The 15,965-nt window shown below is 36.5% G+C and overlaps 2 protein-coding genes across 12 annotated transcripts in view; both read left to right on the plus strand.

Annotated features, from left to right (window-relative positions):
* The window catches only part of tead3b (TEA domain family member 3 b), a 33,601-nt gene extending 26,512 nt beyond the window's left edge, over positions 1–7,089 (plus strand). For 4 of the 11 annotated variants that reach the window (XM_007546901.2, XM_007546904.2, XM_007546905.2 and 1 more), the window contains 10 exons: positions 1,389–1,400; positions 2,171–2,296; positions 2,402–2,445; positions 2,614–2,670; positions 3,111–3,175; positions 3,248–3,384; positions 3,747–3,920; positions 4,529–4,672; positions 4,760–4,912; positions 4,987–7,089. In XM_007546901.2, the coding sequence (XP_007546963.1) occupies positions 1,389–1,400; positions 2,171–2,296; positions 2,402–2,445; positions 2,614–2,670; positions 3,111–3,175; positions 3,248–3,384; positions 3,747–3,920; positions 4,529–4,672; positions 4,760–4,912; positions 4,987–5,100 (1,026 nt within the window). In that variant the 3' untranslated portion in view covers positions 5,101–7,089. The remainder of the gene's footprint in view (positions 1–1,388; positions 1,401–2,170; positions 2,297–2,401; positions 2,446–2,613; positions 2,671–3,110; positions 3,176–3,247; positions 3,385–3,746; positions 3,921–4,528; positions 4,673–4,759; positions 4,913–4,986) is intronic. The other 7 variants (XM_007546902.2, XM_007546906.2, XM_007546907.2 and 4 more) reach the window with 3 other exon arrangements.
* A 931-nt stretch (positions 7,090–8,020) lies between these two features.
* Positions 8,021–14,521, plus strand: smpd2b (sphingomyelin phosphodiesterase 2b). Its single transcript, XM_007546912.2, has 11 exons — positions 8,021–8,447; positions 10,048–10,183; positions 10,292–10,388; positions 10,558–10,634; positions 11,031–11,124; positions 11,930–12,019; positions 12,104–12,186; positions 12,408–12,540; positions 13,005–13,109; positions 13,233–13,401; positions 13,564–14,521. Exons 2-11 carry the CDS (start codon positions 10,134–10,136, stop codon positions 13,986–13,988), a joined length of 1,323 nt encoding a protein of 440 aa, XP_007546974.1. The 5' UTR covers positions 8,021–8,447; positions 10,048–10,133; the 3' UTR covers positions 13,989–14,521.
* Positions 14,522–15,965: the final 1,444 nt, after the last annotated feature.

A 15,965-nucleotide genomic window follows, 5' to 3' on the forward strand; every position in this document is an offset into this window, starting at 1 on the left:
TCTCACTAGAGAGCCACTTCTCATTAAAGAGCCACTAAGCAAAATGGTTCCCAAATTCATTAGCAGATTTGGACGCAAACGATCCTTGTTGGGGAAACTAATTAAGCAATTCATGTTGATGTTAGTTCTGAATTTAAATCAGTTTTAAAAATAAAATAACTGTTAGGTTAACATAGCAAAATGTAGAAGTGCATTTATTAAAAGAATAGGATAATTGTAGTATCATCATGGTAAAGTCACTGCCATAGATTCACTGCAGTTACTCTTAAATACCACACATGACTGTTGAGTACGTAATGCCACTGCAAAGCAGGAATGGCATCACAAGAAAAACGTTTTGCAGAAAGTACACTCTTTACTCATAAAGAAAAAATGGAGCACATTTAAAGTTTTCTGTGAAGAACTTACCAAATTTGAAGATTTTTTTTAAATGACAGTAATTAAAGAAATACCTTTGCTATTGTATATACCTCGGTATACTTCAATACTGTATAGCACCCCACCTTATTATAGCTAGTAATATTCCAATTTAATAATGACATCTTAATATGGATGCTTGTTATGTTTGCATTGTGTCATAAGCAATAGCTAATATCATATGTTTAGGCTTATGTTGTTTTGTAAGTTAAAAGATGACAAGATTGTGAAGTACTGAAAAGTAGGTCAGTATCCATTGCAGTCATGTTTCATTAATTTAAGTCAAAAGTGTGGTGTCTACCACTTTTTCCTAGTTTATCCTAATGAGATGTTAGAAGCCTCACTTTAAGCCCCTAACAGTCTGATTTGTTGCCGAGTAACAATGAGGTGTAAACTAAGTTTTACATTGCACAACACCTGTTTTAAGACTTTATCAACTATGTCACCGTGTCCTAAGCCTCTACATAATCCAAACATAAGTTGCAAGTATAAAACTGAAAGAGGTACTGCCTCCTTAACTTCTTCGAGAATACATTGACTTTCATATCAGTATTTGGGACTGACAGTTAAGTTGATGCACTTCCTGCAAAGTTAATGTACTACACTGAAGATTTACTTTGGGAACAATTAGAAATCAGACAGGACAAATTGCATTTAGTTGTTAATAATATGCATATCTTACCACTAGCTTTTTAAATTAAAGATAAAAATTCTTGAAATCTTAAATAACGTTGACTATCAACCTCAAATGGAAAATTTTGTTTTCCCATGATGCAACAAGCTATGCTTTATTAGCTATGGGTAAACTGTACCTAATATTTTTTTAGCTGAATCGAAAAGTTTTACTTATTTCACCCCATTTTCATGCTGACCTTAGATTTAAAATCACTATCAAATTTAAATGCCTTAGAAGTAAGCATCAAAACATTAGAAGTGCATAATACTAATGGTTTTTCTCTTTTTTGATTCAGGCGATGAATTTGGTAAGTGAATCTGCCTTGTGTAATATGCTTCCCTGCTCCCCTTTGTTTGGCAGCACTAGCGCACTATCCTTTTGCTATGGCCATCTGCAGGCATGGCATCCCACCCCATCGCTATCCGGTTAATAAACCAATGCTAAAGGAGAGATAACACAGCCCTTCTATGATCCCGCATTCTCGCCCCTCAGCCTCTGCCAGAAATCAAACTCTTGCTTGCTTTGCATTAGGTGTCGTTCTCAACACTGAGTCCTACTTCTGAGGTATCTGTCTTTCAGTCGCAAAGTAAGAGATTACAGTACAAAATGAAACTATTTTGCAATCTAAAACAAAAAAAGTTAAATATATACATATATAAATGTTTTCGTCTTTTGATGTGCTTTCTGAAATTCAGGCGATGATTTAACCTCCAAAGGGTTTGGATTGAAATTGAATGGGTTTAGACATCTTGAGCTACCTGTATATTCTTGGGTCTTGTGGTCTCTTGGATCTAGCTTTAATCACTTTATCCTATTTTTCTTGTAATGTTCTTGATAACCCACTGACCATCTACTGTTTATATTTGATCGATGCTGCTTCATCTCCATGTCCTTCTCTGCTTTATTCTGAAAGATGCTTTTCATTCAGAACAACACAGATTTACTGCTAAGCTAACAATTTCCCAAGCTTTCTTTGACAGCTAAATGAGTTGTTTTATTTATCAAACATAGATGTTTTTGGGAGAAAAAAAATGTATATGCTGATTATTTCTTGCATATTTTTCTCTTAATTTTCAGGATCAAGCATCCAAAGACAAAGCCCTGCAGAACATGGCCGCCCTGTCATCCGCACAGATTGTCTCACCGAGCATGATAAAGAATCACCTTCCTCCTCTGTCTCCCGCCCCGTACCAACCAACTCGAGTGAGAATAATTAAAAATGACTTTACATATGCATCTTATCACAGTGAAAAGAAGAGATTTGAAAAAAAAATAATGAAACACTTATCTCTTTTTCTTGCCTTCCAGTTCTGGCCTCCTCCAATCCCTGTACAGCCGGGACCATCTCAGGAGTAAGTAAACACAAGAAACATCCTGACTTGTACTTTGACTTGTACTTGGTACAAGAAATAAAAAGCTGCAAAAAATAAGTAAATCAGTAAGCAGGTTAGGCTTTATGTCAGGTGGGTATTGCAGGGTTTTTTTTTTTTTTTTTACTGAATAACATTTTTCAACACTAGGATGGTTCTAGATGTCAACCCGGGAAGGACTCCTGGGCCCATCTGCACCAGCCATGTGTAAGTTCTCCTTAGCCAAGACCTGAGTTTAAGCACAAAACAGCACTAACTCTTCCTGAACACCTGCATTGTTTGTTTCCTACACTGTTGTTGAATTAACCACCACAAGGCAAATGAATTACTTCAGATTTGATCGAAAAAAGGGGAAAAAACATTTAATTCCTCATAATGTTGATGATCTTTTAAAAGTACCAAAAGCCTTAATTGGTTTTCTGTGATTTGTCTGGAAATCATATTAACTGGTGCTGTTTTGTTCTATTACGTAGCACTGAAGAAGGTGAACTTAACGCCTAGCTGGTGCAGCAAAGCATAATTATTCTTACAAGTTAACAGATTACCACAATAAGAAACACAAAGTTGGAGACATTAGCAGTACGTCTTGCACCTAAATACTTATACCTAAATACTTATAATTTACTTGGTCATTTGTTGTTTTTCAGCATCAAACCTTTTGTACAGCCTCCATACTCAACCCTGCCAGGCCCTGTACAGCAACCCATACCAGGTAGGTATGACCTGTGAGTGTTTTAAAAAATAAAAACAGACAGTTTATTCATGCATGTGTGTCTGTGCCCAGCCTATGAGCCCTTGGCGCCCCCTCCTCCACCAACAGCGACCGCAGTTCCAGTATGGCAAGATCGGACGATTGCTTCATCTAAGCTACGGATGCTGGAGTACTCAGCCTTCATGGAGGTCCAGAGAGACCCAGACAACGTAAGCTGAACTTTGGAAGGGAATTGTCTCTACCAAACATGCTCCTCTGTGGTGATCACAGAGGAGCAGTTTTATTATTTTGTTTGTTCAAATTGTACCCTCTTTGTGAGATACTTAAAATGATAAGAGGTACTCAAACTTCACCTGTGTTTGAGTACACAGTCGTTATCCACTTTTTGTTTAGTTGGAGGTGGATATAAAAATTGAGTTTATTTTAACTCAGATAAGTAAGGAAGGGCACATTGAAGCTTACTTGCTTCCTATGTCAGTTGTTTATTGTTCCCACAGAATTTTTTTTTCCTGATGATGTGATAAAGATTTTAAACTGACAACTTTGAACCTCTGGTCTTTTTCCACTGCAGTACAGCAAACACCTGTTTGTCCACATTGGACAGACCAACCCTTCCTACAGCGACCCGCTCCTGGAGGCGGTGGAAATCCGGCAGATCTACGACAAGTTCCCCGAAAAAAAAGGAGGCCTGAAAGAACTTTACGAGAAAGGGCCTCAGAATGCTTTCTTCCTCGTCAAATTCTGGGTGGGATTTTGTTCATGAACTGCTAATTACATTATTTTCCACTCTAAACATCCCTCCTGGTATACATGTGTTAAATGTCTTAAAAAAATGTGAATTCATTGCACAGTGTTAAAGTTCAAGAAAACTGAAAAACACAATATTTAACATGTTATTTTATTTTGGTGGAATTCTGTAATAAGACAACTTGAGGCCCAGAGGTAATAGCAATCCTAAATATTTAAAAAGTGTGTTTTGTGTTTTAGTTGGAGATGATGGTACTGAAAAAAATATATATATATTTTTTAGTATATTTAAGCTTTTTAAACATCCTTACCAGGAGAGCCAATGATTGTGGGAGGTGATGTAGTTGAAACAGTGTTAGAGTTGTTCTTTAGCATATTACCTTTTGATGACACCATGGCGATTATAATAACTCAGATGATATTTTATTAGCTGCAGTGAGTTTTGCAATATTTGCCATATTTATTTTCTGCTTGAAATCAGTCTGCTATATAATTTATCTTCAGGCTCTTTGTGAGATTCTGGTATTTCTCAATTAGTTTCCTTTTAGACTTAATTTTTAGTTTTATGAAAGTTTTTGTTATAACTAAAGTTTATGCTCTCTAAAGGCTGACCTGAACAGCAGCGGGATGCTGGATGGGCCCGGCTCATTCTATGGCGTAAGCAGCCAGTACAGCAGCATGGAGAGCATGACCATCACAGTTTCAACTAAAGTCTGCTCATTCGGGAAGCAGGTTGTAGAGAAAGTCGAGGTACGGATGTGAATTACATAGCTATTTTCACAAACGTGTGTTTGATACCGCTCACTTATTTTCTTCTGTTTTTGTTGTATACTCCAGACAGAATACGCCCACCTGGAGGGAGGAAAGTATGTTTACAGGATCCACCGCTCTCCTATGTGCGAATACATGATCAACTTTATCCACAAACTCAAACACTTACCTGAAAAGTACATGATGAATAGTGTTCTTGAAAACTTCACGATCCTACAGGTAAAAAATACTTAATTCAAATTAGTCCTTAAAAAAGCTGCTATCATTCTAATCCAATGTGTGTTTATGTTCAGGTGGTGACGAACCGTGATACCCAGGAAACCCTTCTCTGTATAGCGTTTGTTTTTGAGGTTTCCAATAGTGAACATGGAGCTCAGTATCACGTCTACAGACTTATAAAAGACTAACAGCTCGTCAAGATAGTTCTGGAGAAGCCAGACTAAGCGTGACGCAATCTCTCTGCGACCACCTCAAACATCCAGGAAATCTACAACAGAAACTTTTGACAATGCTAGACCGGATTAACATGGACACACTTTATGCTTTAAGGAAAGAGTGCAAGGACAAAAGACAGACTCGCCAACATGAAACAAAATTGTGAAGAACTGTGGATAACCAGCTATTTTTATGTGATTAAACAAGATGAAGTGGGTCACTTTGTGTTTGATGAAGATTGAAATGTTTAATTGAGGGATGGAGAATGTGATTATGGGGTTGTAAAGACTCTGGTGGTATCAGTCAGAGAAGTGCTTATTGGCCTGAAAAGTGGAGAGATTTGGACCACAGAATGGGGGTAAAACCAGAGGGAAATTGGTTTAGGTTTGTTAGTACAGCAAGTGCCTTTTTTTAACCAAAGGTTTTACCATTGCCTGCCACTTTGGATTGCCTTTTTTTACTACCTCTTGTTTTTGAATGAACAAAATATGTTCATACAGGTGTGTTTTGTTACAAAAAATATTGGAGTCTGATCAACATCTGTGAGGGCAGTTTTTGTCTTTGGGCACACAGAGGAATGGGATAACTTTCATTCTGCCTTATCTACAAAATATGACATGAAAAAGAAATTCTAAGCAAAATGTTTAACAGTCCAAGTGTAATTGGGGAATGCTGATATTGTTGCTGTGTTATCGTAGTTCTGCTTGTATGTTTTTACATCTTAACAGTAAAAAATCAGGTCTTACCAGAATCTATCTGTTACAGACATTTGACACAAGGGTCTTGTATTATTGCAATTGTGACAGAAATCCAGGTATTTCTTGCTGTTTAAAAACGTGTGCTAAGATGCACTTAATTAAAAAAAAAAAAAAAACATCATGATGGGGGGGGGTTGCAGCAACAACAGTGCTTATTTTCTGACTTGAGTTATGTAGCATAATTGAAATGTTTCTTTCTGTACTGTGAGTCAATGGATATTAAAGGAATATGTGTTACATAGGAGTATTTTTCGGGGGGCTTTTTGTTGATATTTGTGATCATGTAACTCAACACAGAGACCATGGTTAAAGGGGGAGAAGTTAATCACTGTTTCTTTTGTTTAAAAAAGAGATTGTATGCTGTGAAGTTGGTTTATTTGCTTCACTCTTCTCCATGTAGTGTGTGGAGAGGCTGTATTCACTGATAAAAAGTTCAGTTTTATATTTAATTCAGTTTTCTTTTGTTTTTTTTTACATACAAAATAATTATGAAATCAATTCAAATGATGATTTTGAAACAGAACTATTGTCTCTGTGGAGTATGACTATTGATTGTTATTTATGGGGTTGGAGGAGAAATACCGAAAAGGCAGGGTGGGGTTTCTCAAGACATGTTGATAATTTTCCAATGTGATAAAGGTGTTAAAACTCTGGCATAAGTTTTATTTGAGACAGAATTAACTCTTGACTCCACAATTCCTGCTAGGCAAGCATCAGTTTTGTGAGGTCCACTGGAAAACATTGCTACAAGAGAGTAAAATTGAAAATATATCTGTGACTTTGGTTGTCAAACTTCACAGCATGAATACAGATAACACTTCTCCTTTTGCAGGTCTCACGGTTTATCTTTTATACAGACATTTTCTGCCTGCATCAAGATTAATTTTTGTTTTGATCCTGTTGTCTTTTGACTTTCAGTGTTTGCCGTATGTTACACTGAAAATAATGTGTGATTGTTCTGGTATTGATAATACTGAGTTACCTAATGTATCATATTCGGAATGGTGTGGGAAGTTTTTTCTTTTTTTTGTCTTTGGTTTAAGGTGGTTTACTATTGTCTTTGTTACAATTGTGCATTGCAATTTTATACTTAAAAGTAGAGGTTGGACTATGTAATCAACAAATGTATCTAACAACACAAGACGCATGGTGCCTTTGGGGCCATTTTCCCCCAGAAAACTCATTAAATTTATGTTAATTTGTTTTGTCTATGGTGGTTCTTCTTAATTTAACAAAAATATTAGCAACAAAATGTGTGGTTATGAAGTCTGCAATGAAAGCCAGAAAACCGTACATTTTTAGGAAAGAAAATATAATAGTAGATACTAGTTTAAATTAAGGTTAAACAGAAACCAACAATTAAATTAAACAAAAAAACTACTGCCTGTACTATTGTGAATACATGTACACTCAATGGCCACTTTTTTTTAGGTAAAGCTTGTGTTGGATATCCTTTTTGACCCCAGAACATTTTTTCTTTGTTTATTTAAATACTATTTTTTGGAAACGTTGTTGGTCCTTAATGACATGATAGCATATCAGAGTTACTGCACATTTGTCAGCTGTACATCCACTTTGCTCATTTCCATCATACTCTTAACAATACTGATTGACTTAGTGATTGTGGATGACACTAGAGTGCAATAATCCACTGGTCATGTTGAAGCAAGTAGCTTAAGGTGATTTGAGCTTTGTTACACAGTCTGCTGTCCCACTGGAAGTAGTCATCAGAAGAAGGACATACTGGTCGTAAAGGGACGTCCTTGTCTGCAGCAATACTCAGCTAGATGGGGCTATTCAATACTTCTTTGGAACTAAAGGACTCAGAATGTGCTAAAAAAATATCCACCAGTACACTAATATCGCCAGTCTGAACCATTAGTTCATAGATCCAGGCTTTCTAGTTACCCACACAAAATTCTGACATTAACATCAGTGTACAGAAAATATCTAAGCTTGTTGCTGAGAAAAAAATAATTGTCATAAAAAATAAAATAAAATTCCACTTGAAATGTAACAGATCAGAAAACACTTTAACTTACCATTATAAAGTACATCAAGGTAGTGCTGAACTTCAACTCCCAGAACTCATTTCGACAAATTAGCTCAAACCGGAAGTAATACTCTCAAAATAAAACTGCGTAAACTTGTAAGGGTTGCTTTAATACTATCAGCTTTGAGGTGTAATATTGCATGGTCTATGTATGATTTGAAAGTTAGTCCGTAGTGTACCACTAAATTTGAACTGATGTCGAGCTTTAGTTAGGAAAGAACAACTGCAATCGGAGGTCAGCTCATTATTTTTTTATATACCAGCTGACTTGACGTCGGCTTGAGCGAAAGGCACGTATCAATGGCAACGTTTGAGTACCGCTATGTAAGAGTTAGTAGTGGCCTGAAATACACAGGTCTTACTGCTATGTGTCTCCTAGTGGATCATTAACCGGACGGCTAACAGGCTAGCAGGAAGTATTCTAAGACAAAAGCAAAAAAACTAAATAATCTCATAACTCCGACGACAAATCAACACTCCAATTCAGCCGACGGGAAGTAGACTGACGGTAAGTTATTGGACAAACTGGTACCAGGCCAGAAGAAACCGGAGCAAGTTCCACAGCTAAAGAGAGCAGCTAAGGGGTTTAGTGGCTGTAAGCTAACGGTTGGCGTTACCTGCAAGATAACATTTATAAACAAGCGGATCCACTTATAACAGAGTGTTTTACTTGTTTCAATAATGTTTTTACAAATGACCCAGTAGGCTGCTAAATGCGACTAAAGAGTTATATAAATCAACATGTTAATAAAGTTATTTTCGGCAAAGCGTCACCTGTCCTGTCCCAACACCTACAGGTGTAACACTTTATTTGGTGACATGTTAGATTACAGTATGACATCTGAATACAACATATCCGAGTAACTGGAGATAGATTTCCTATAATCCTACTTTTTAAATTTGTTCCAGGTGTATAATATAATTTGTAATAATGAATCACAGAGGTTGATGTTTGTGATTTACTTATTTCCAGTCAATTTATCAGTCACCTACACTAAAACCTAAACAGATATTGTAACCAAGATGTTCTTGGATGTTTGTCATGCATCTACCTGCTTTTGCAAATTACGTCTTATCAGTTAACCAATTATAATTTGCTGTAAAAATCAATTGATAATACTACAACCTATAACTGGAGACTGCTTTTCTTTTTGTTTTTTTTTTGTGTGACAGTTATTCATAATTAAGTAAAATCCAAATGTATTCAAGCATCTCGTAATAACAGGATACTGTTAAATAATTTGGAATTTATAACAAACAATTGGAAATTTACTTCCAACTTGTTTGTAGTGAATCTGGGGAATCTAACAGCAGGTGATAAACTCTTTCTAAACTCCGTTACCTTTGGCCTCGTGATTGTTTTCACATTACCATAGTTTCTCCCTTTTCTTTCTAAACTGAGCCATGTCAGCACTCTGGTCAGGGCAGTGTGTTGTTCCAAAAGAGATGAATGCAAAAGGGTTTTTTTTTTTAAATGTGGAAAGAAAACTCAGCAGAAATGTGCGTGATATATTGCTGTCTGACTGGGTCAGCTGAACTTTAACACATTGATCATTCATCAGCTGTACTACTGACATTGCAGAAAGGTTATCTCAGCATTTTATTACTTAAAATGTATAGGTCACAATACATAGAATTAAAATGTGTCATTTAATTAACTATATATATTTTTGTTCTTAAAAAAACAAATCTGGTGGATGTAAAACACTTAAAAATAACAGAAGCATGGAATTATAAGTCAGGTTGCAGTTTGCTTGACTTGCACTTTTCGTGCTTACAGTGCAGGTCACAAGTCACAATTTTCCCAGTTTCTCCTTTTGGTATCTGTTGTCTATTATTTGGTTGTTATTGTTTTTTTTTTTCTTTTCAGCCAAATTCATAAGTTTTTATTTTTGTATACATAAGTGCACATAACTCTTTGGTTATCCTGCAATTTCTTTAATACCCAGGTTGTATTTACTCTTCTAGTGACTCCAATTTAACTACCCTATTGATGCCATTTATACATGTTCATTGGATGTTTTTGTGCAATGAAATGCCGACAATAAAAACAACAAAGGAGCTTGGTATAATTAAACTCATCAATAATCTTTCATGTGACCCATTAGGATCTACGTCGGCCATTGCATCTGATCTTAGCTACTCCCGATCAGAAACACCATCATCACCTCCACTGTTCCACTGACTCTTCAGCATGGCCAACGCAGACTGTGTCAGTGTGCGAGTCTTTTCTCTGAACTGCTGGTTAGTGGCTGTGGTTTGGAGATCTTCCAAATACAATGTTTTACATATGTGTGCATGTACAGCTTTGCACAATAAAAACAATGTCTGTTCAAACTCTCTGTGCAAAAGGGGGATCCACTATCTAAGCAAACACTGTTCTCAGCGCTATCAGATGATTGGAGAAATGTTGTGCAAGGAGCAACATGATATTGTCTTACTGCAAGAGGTAAGTGAAAGCTGTTGCACAATGACTTAAAGTTGATTGACTTTATCAGCCCATCATTTTGTAAGGTTGTGTATGCTTAAAGCATTCATTTAAACTGACACAGATATAAATGATTTATTAGAAACTTGATTTTGAAAGTTTACATGTTTTTTTGCTTTTTTGTTTTGAGGTGTGGAGTGAGAAGGACTTTCTGTATTTGAAAGTGAAGCTTGCCTCTACTCATCCTCACTCACATTACTTCAAAAGGTAATATCTGTGATCTCCTGCTCCCAAAGGAATCCTCGTGAACGCTGGATGTGTTTCCTTCGTAACTGGGTGGTGCTAGCTTATATCTTCAAAAGACCATTGCAAGTGGAGTGTCAGAAAAATAGACATGCGTGGCAGTGAGTTGTTTGAAAATGGAGCTGAAAACCCTCATGAAGGACTAATCTTTGCTACTTAATCTTTTGTTTTTTGCCCTCTGCACCTCACCCCAAGGCTGTTTTAGTCCTATTATAGCATATGAAAGCACAAGCTTAAATGGATAATCACTTGTGCCTAGTATAACAAAATTTAACTTTTTATGTTGTATTTGTGTTGTAGCTAAAAATAAAAAGTAAATGTAAAACTGATTATGTCCTGCCTTTTTTTTTTTCTTTGCAGCGGAGTCATAGGAAGTGGACTGGCCATTTTTGCCAAACACAGAATCCATGACACGTTTCTTTATCGCTACTCTCTGAACGGTTACCCTTACATGGTAAGTTCTTCCCATTATAGAGGTTTGTGAAAGTTTACCTTTTCTTGCACATTAACTGAATTTCCGTTGATACAAGAGATAAAAATGCATATATGCGCCCATACTTTCATCCAACCATATCTTTTTTTTTTTATTAATGTGTATGTGATACAACAAATAAAAATGATGACTTCTAGCTACAGTAATAGCATGTGTTTAGAGCAATCACTTAAATTTATTATAAGGGATTTTAATCCTTGAAGTGTGAGTAGCATGTTGGTAGTAAATTAAAGTGTCTTGCAAAGTGTTTATGTAAACCGCAATTAGTAATATTTTCTGCCATTTCTGGATGTCTGAATTCTATTTTTGAATAAAGTAATTGAATTTACTCATAAATAAATGTGCTATATAAATTTAATTGCCAATGGTATTTGCTATGGCTTTGGGTCAAGAACCATCATCATCCTTTACACTAATTACTGTCAGTTGGAGATTTTTGTCTCAGTTTGTAGCGACCTTTAGACACAGAACAACGGGCAAAAGTTGAATAGACTAGATTTTTCTTTTTATCTTTGTAGTTGAGTCCACTAAGGTTAAATTATAAAATCTCCATAAAGCCCAGGAATGCTTAGCCTTTTAAATTTGCCTAGCTCATTCACTGTGCCTCTGATGCTGCTTGAATATGAAAATCATTGTGTTAAACATACTTTTTGAAGTTGGTTGAGGTAAAAGAACTATAACGTTTAGTAATACTGCCACATTTTTCAGTTATTTTCTTCTTCTATCTGTTATTTAATAAATTTCATATATTCTGTCTTATTTGCAGGCTCACCATGGGGACTGGTTTGGAGGTAAAGCTGTGGGGATGGCCATATTGAACATTGCTGGCCTGACCGCAAACGTCTATGTCACACACGTAAGCTTTTATAAAACCCTTTTTTTTTTTTCTTCTAGATTTTATGTAAATCTTAAAAAGTCATTTGTGTCTGTGTATTGATAGCTGCATGCAGAGTACAGCAGAGAGAAGGACTCTTATCTGTCCCACAGAGTGGTTCAGGCCTGGGAGCTACAGCAGTTCATCCGGTAGTGTGTCTTTGCTTCAATGCAGCCTCTGTGATCTGCTGTGTGTTTACACTGCAACGTATTTACATGCCATTTGCATTGCTATCTCCACCAGCTAGCTTTTAGTAGTAACATAGTATTCCATGAGTTTAATTTCAATCACCGACACAAGAACCAAAGCAACTTCCATCATTGCATCATTAAATAATTTTTTTTGTATTTTATTTTATTTTTTTGTTAAGTCATACGTCCACTGGAGCCGACGTAGTCATTGTGGGAGGTGACCTCAACATGCACCCTCAAGACCTGGGCTGCAGGCTGCTGATGTCTTACACTGGACTGAAAGATTCTTATATAGAAACTGCTAAATTTGATGTAGGTAGCAAAAAGACAGCTGCACTGAAAAATTAGTCTGTTCATATGAAGAAAATAGAGAAAACTGCATTAAAATGTTCTTTTAGAAACAAGTTAGCAGTTTTTTAGCTGATATAGAGTTTGAGATTTTTTACACTATAGATAAATCTGCTATCATAGAATCTCAAATTAATCAAACAGACTTTAAGCAAGTCCCCACTTCAGAGTTGTAGGTCAAAAAGCTTTATTTCAACATAAATGTTTGACATGAGCTTCTTTTGCATGCTGCTCATAGCTGTTGTGAAACAGATGGACTAAGTTTCACATCATCATTGTAGTTTTATGTTTTAAGATCTGAGTCATGCAAAGTGACTTGCATGAAATTAAGTTCAGGAAACTAAATTAAGGGGCACTTCACTTGCATGTAAAAACTATTTGTTTCTTCGTGGTTATTAAGATTTTACAAACATGTTTCTTTTTTTTAGGGATGTGAAAATGGTATGACTTTAATAGCAGACAACCTGTTTATCAGTAAAAACGAACTCATTCCCTTTGAGAAGGGGATTCGGATTGACTACATCTTGTTCAAGGTTTGTGAAAACTTAAAGCTGATAAATGCAGAGTTTTTGTTTTTGAAATCCTACTTCTTCACATGAATATTTTACAAACTGTAAATGTTTTTTTTTTTTATTCAACTCACTTTGTCTTTTCAGGGTTCCTCCACAGCCAAGATTTATTGCGATTTCATGTCCACCACCAAAGGCTCCGTTCCTGGCCATCCCCTCCCATATTCCGACCATGAGGCTCTCACTGCAGAGTTACGGCTAGAGTCCCACATTCCAGCTCAGGCTGGAAGTGGTAAGACTCACGACACTCCCGCAGGTATCACTACCATAAACGCAAGATAACTTAAGTAGTGTCGCTTCATAGATTCCCCTTGAAGGGCCTCTCTTGTCAATGCTTCTCTTGCAAGATGTATCAAATAAGGTGTTTGATGAGTGTTTTTTGACAACGTCTTTGTCCATTTTCTCTCTCCTTGTTCAGAAAAGCTAGCTGAGCTGGTTGACACTTTAACCGAGGCACGCACAGAGGTCAAAGTGGGCTTGCACTGCGCTGAGAGGATGCGCTACACTGCTGCACGTACTGGAGTGATGGGCTTAGCGCTCCTGGTCCTGGAGCTGGCCATCGCAGCAGTTCCCTGCTTCGCTCTGGGAGCGGAACAGCCTTTTCCTCGTATCTCCTTCTACCTGCTGGCCGCTCTGTGCTTCGCCATCCTGCTGACCACCTTCCTGCTGTACATCTTTTACACCATGGAGCTGAAGTCTCTCCAGGGAGCTGAAGATCAGATGAGGCTGGCTGTAGGTAGTCTCCAGGAAAAGCTCCGAGGTTTCCCTGTGGCTCAGCCTAACGATGCACCACAAAGGTCTCCAGAGGGGCAACAGCCCAGTGCCTTAGATCCAGAGGAGTAACTTTAGAAGCTTGTATTAAGAAGGTTTTGAAGTCAGCTTTAGTCTTTTCTTCCAAATATGCTTTTGAGATTAAATGCCTCAGAATGAACTAGAAGTATGAAACATTTCTGAAAGTAGTGCAGGACACATGCTTTGACATTTTTATACTTTTATAGTCATCTGCAGACCTTTATAGCTCTTAGGTTTCCCTCTATGCAGCTGCAGTATACAAATATGCTTCCTAGTACACAGCAATTCCATTAAATGTTGCTGTGGTGCTTAAAAGTCTTAAATATATATTTTTTTGTATAATTAAGCCTCGGGTCTGACGTCCATTCCACCCACCCGTAGTTTGACTGGGACCAGTTGTTTCTGCGTTGAATTTCATGTGTGGCATTACTGACTCCTACAAACCATCACGCAGCAGCTGTGGGCCAGGTTGTGATTGTTACAATGTGCTTTGAAGCTAAGAGAAAGTTCTCCGACCTAGAAGTAGCAGACACTTCGAACGGTTTACATTTCAGTTTTGTTTTTTTTTCTCTAGTTACTGTAAGGATAACTATGATGCTGTTAAAACATTTCAGTTTTTTATTCTAAGTGGAGAGGTAAATTTATCTGCATGTCTTTTTTTTCTTGCTAACCATAATTACTTAATGTCTATGTTTTAGAGACAATCTGCACTCCTGTTTCATGTATTATTAAGCTATGGAAATAGTTTGAATTTGACCTTTTTGATCATCAAAACTATTGTTTTTCACAAAGTTTTCTAGATGACTGAAATTTTTAAGATGAATAATATATTATTAGTGATGTTGATTTACATTACATTTGCTTATTTTGTGCTGCCATGTGACTGAATGTGTTGCTCCAAAACCATGATGTGAAGCACTTGGTAGTTCTTAAATCAAACATTTTGTCCATTCCCCTGTAAAGATTGTGATGAAGATGAATCATGGAAGCAATAATAAATACTTTATAAATGCCACCATACTGTTTCAAATTTGTATTTTTTTTATTTTTTATTTTTTTGCAAAAGTATTCATGCTCTTAATATTTTTGCCATGTTACAATTCAGATGCAAATGTCTTTATTGGAACTTTTCCTCTTATTATGCTTTGACAACGTGTTCTTTGTTGGTCTGTCATAAAATTCTAAATATATTCAAGTTTTAAGTAGATACAAAAAAGCACAAACAGCACAGTTTGGCAAAATGATTCATACATTCACCACCAGAGGGCGGTCTTTCTGTATTTAACAGATGGACTTTTAAATGGTTTGTACAACAAACATCACTGCAGATTTCAAGACAGGTGACACAGTAGGATTATACTTAAGGCAAAGTTGCCAGCTGCCACATGAACACCCAGCGGGCAGCACTACCCTTGGGTGTGTTCCTTTAAACAGTTTTTTTCTCCAAACGCTCAAATGAGTAATACATTATATTTGGAGGCTATTCTGTATACTTGTCCATGTGAAGAAGGCAGATACTGTCCTGCCAATTTTCCTGGAGTCAAACCTGATTTCAAATCCAGTTGGTATATTGACTCAGAATAATTAATTTATATTTTTCTAAATTAAAGCCAACTTGGAGCATGATTCAAACCCCTTTTATTTTACAAGTTTCTTTGTGATGAGAAAATAAGGCTGTTTTGATATAATTAGTTGTACCGACTGAAAGGACTAGCTAGTTGTGTGTTTCATTACAACAGAACCTTGTAAGTGATCGTCTGTTTTGAGTTTCCAACTCGGATGTATTAATTTTTTTTTAAAAAAAGCATTTGAGTCAAATTCAAGAACAGTCATGCAATGATGGAATGCATTTATAATGTGTTCAGTATGTCAAAAGGTCAAAAATTACTACCTGATGCTGACCTATTGCAAATGTGTCCTCTGCATATATTTGCCTAATACATTTACTCAGCAAAATGCAGAATGGTGATCGGATTAATATCTATCAGGTTTCTTTGTCCACACCCATTGACTGTAAACTGACTAAAC

This window comes from Poecilia formosa, unplaced genomic scaffold, assembly GCF_000485575.1.
Source record: "Poecilia formosa unplaced genomic scaffold, Poecilia_formosa-5.1.2 Scaffold18, whole genome shotgun sequence".
Lineage (NCBI taxonomy): Eukaryota > Metazoa > Chordata > Actinopteri > Cyprinodontiformes > Poeciliidae > Poecilia > Poecilia formosa.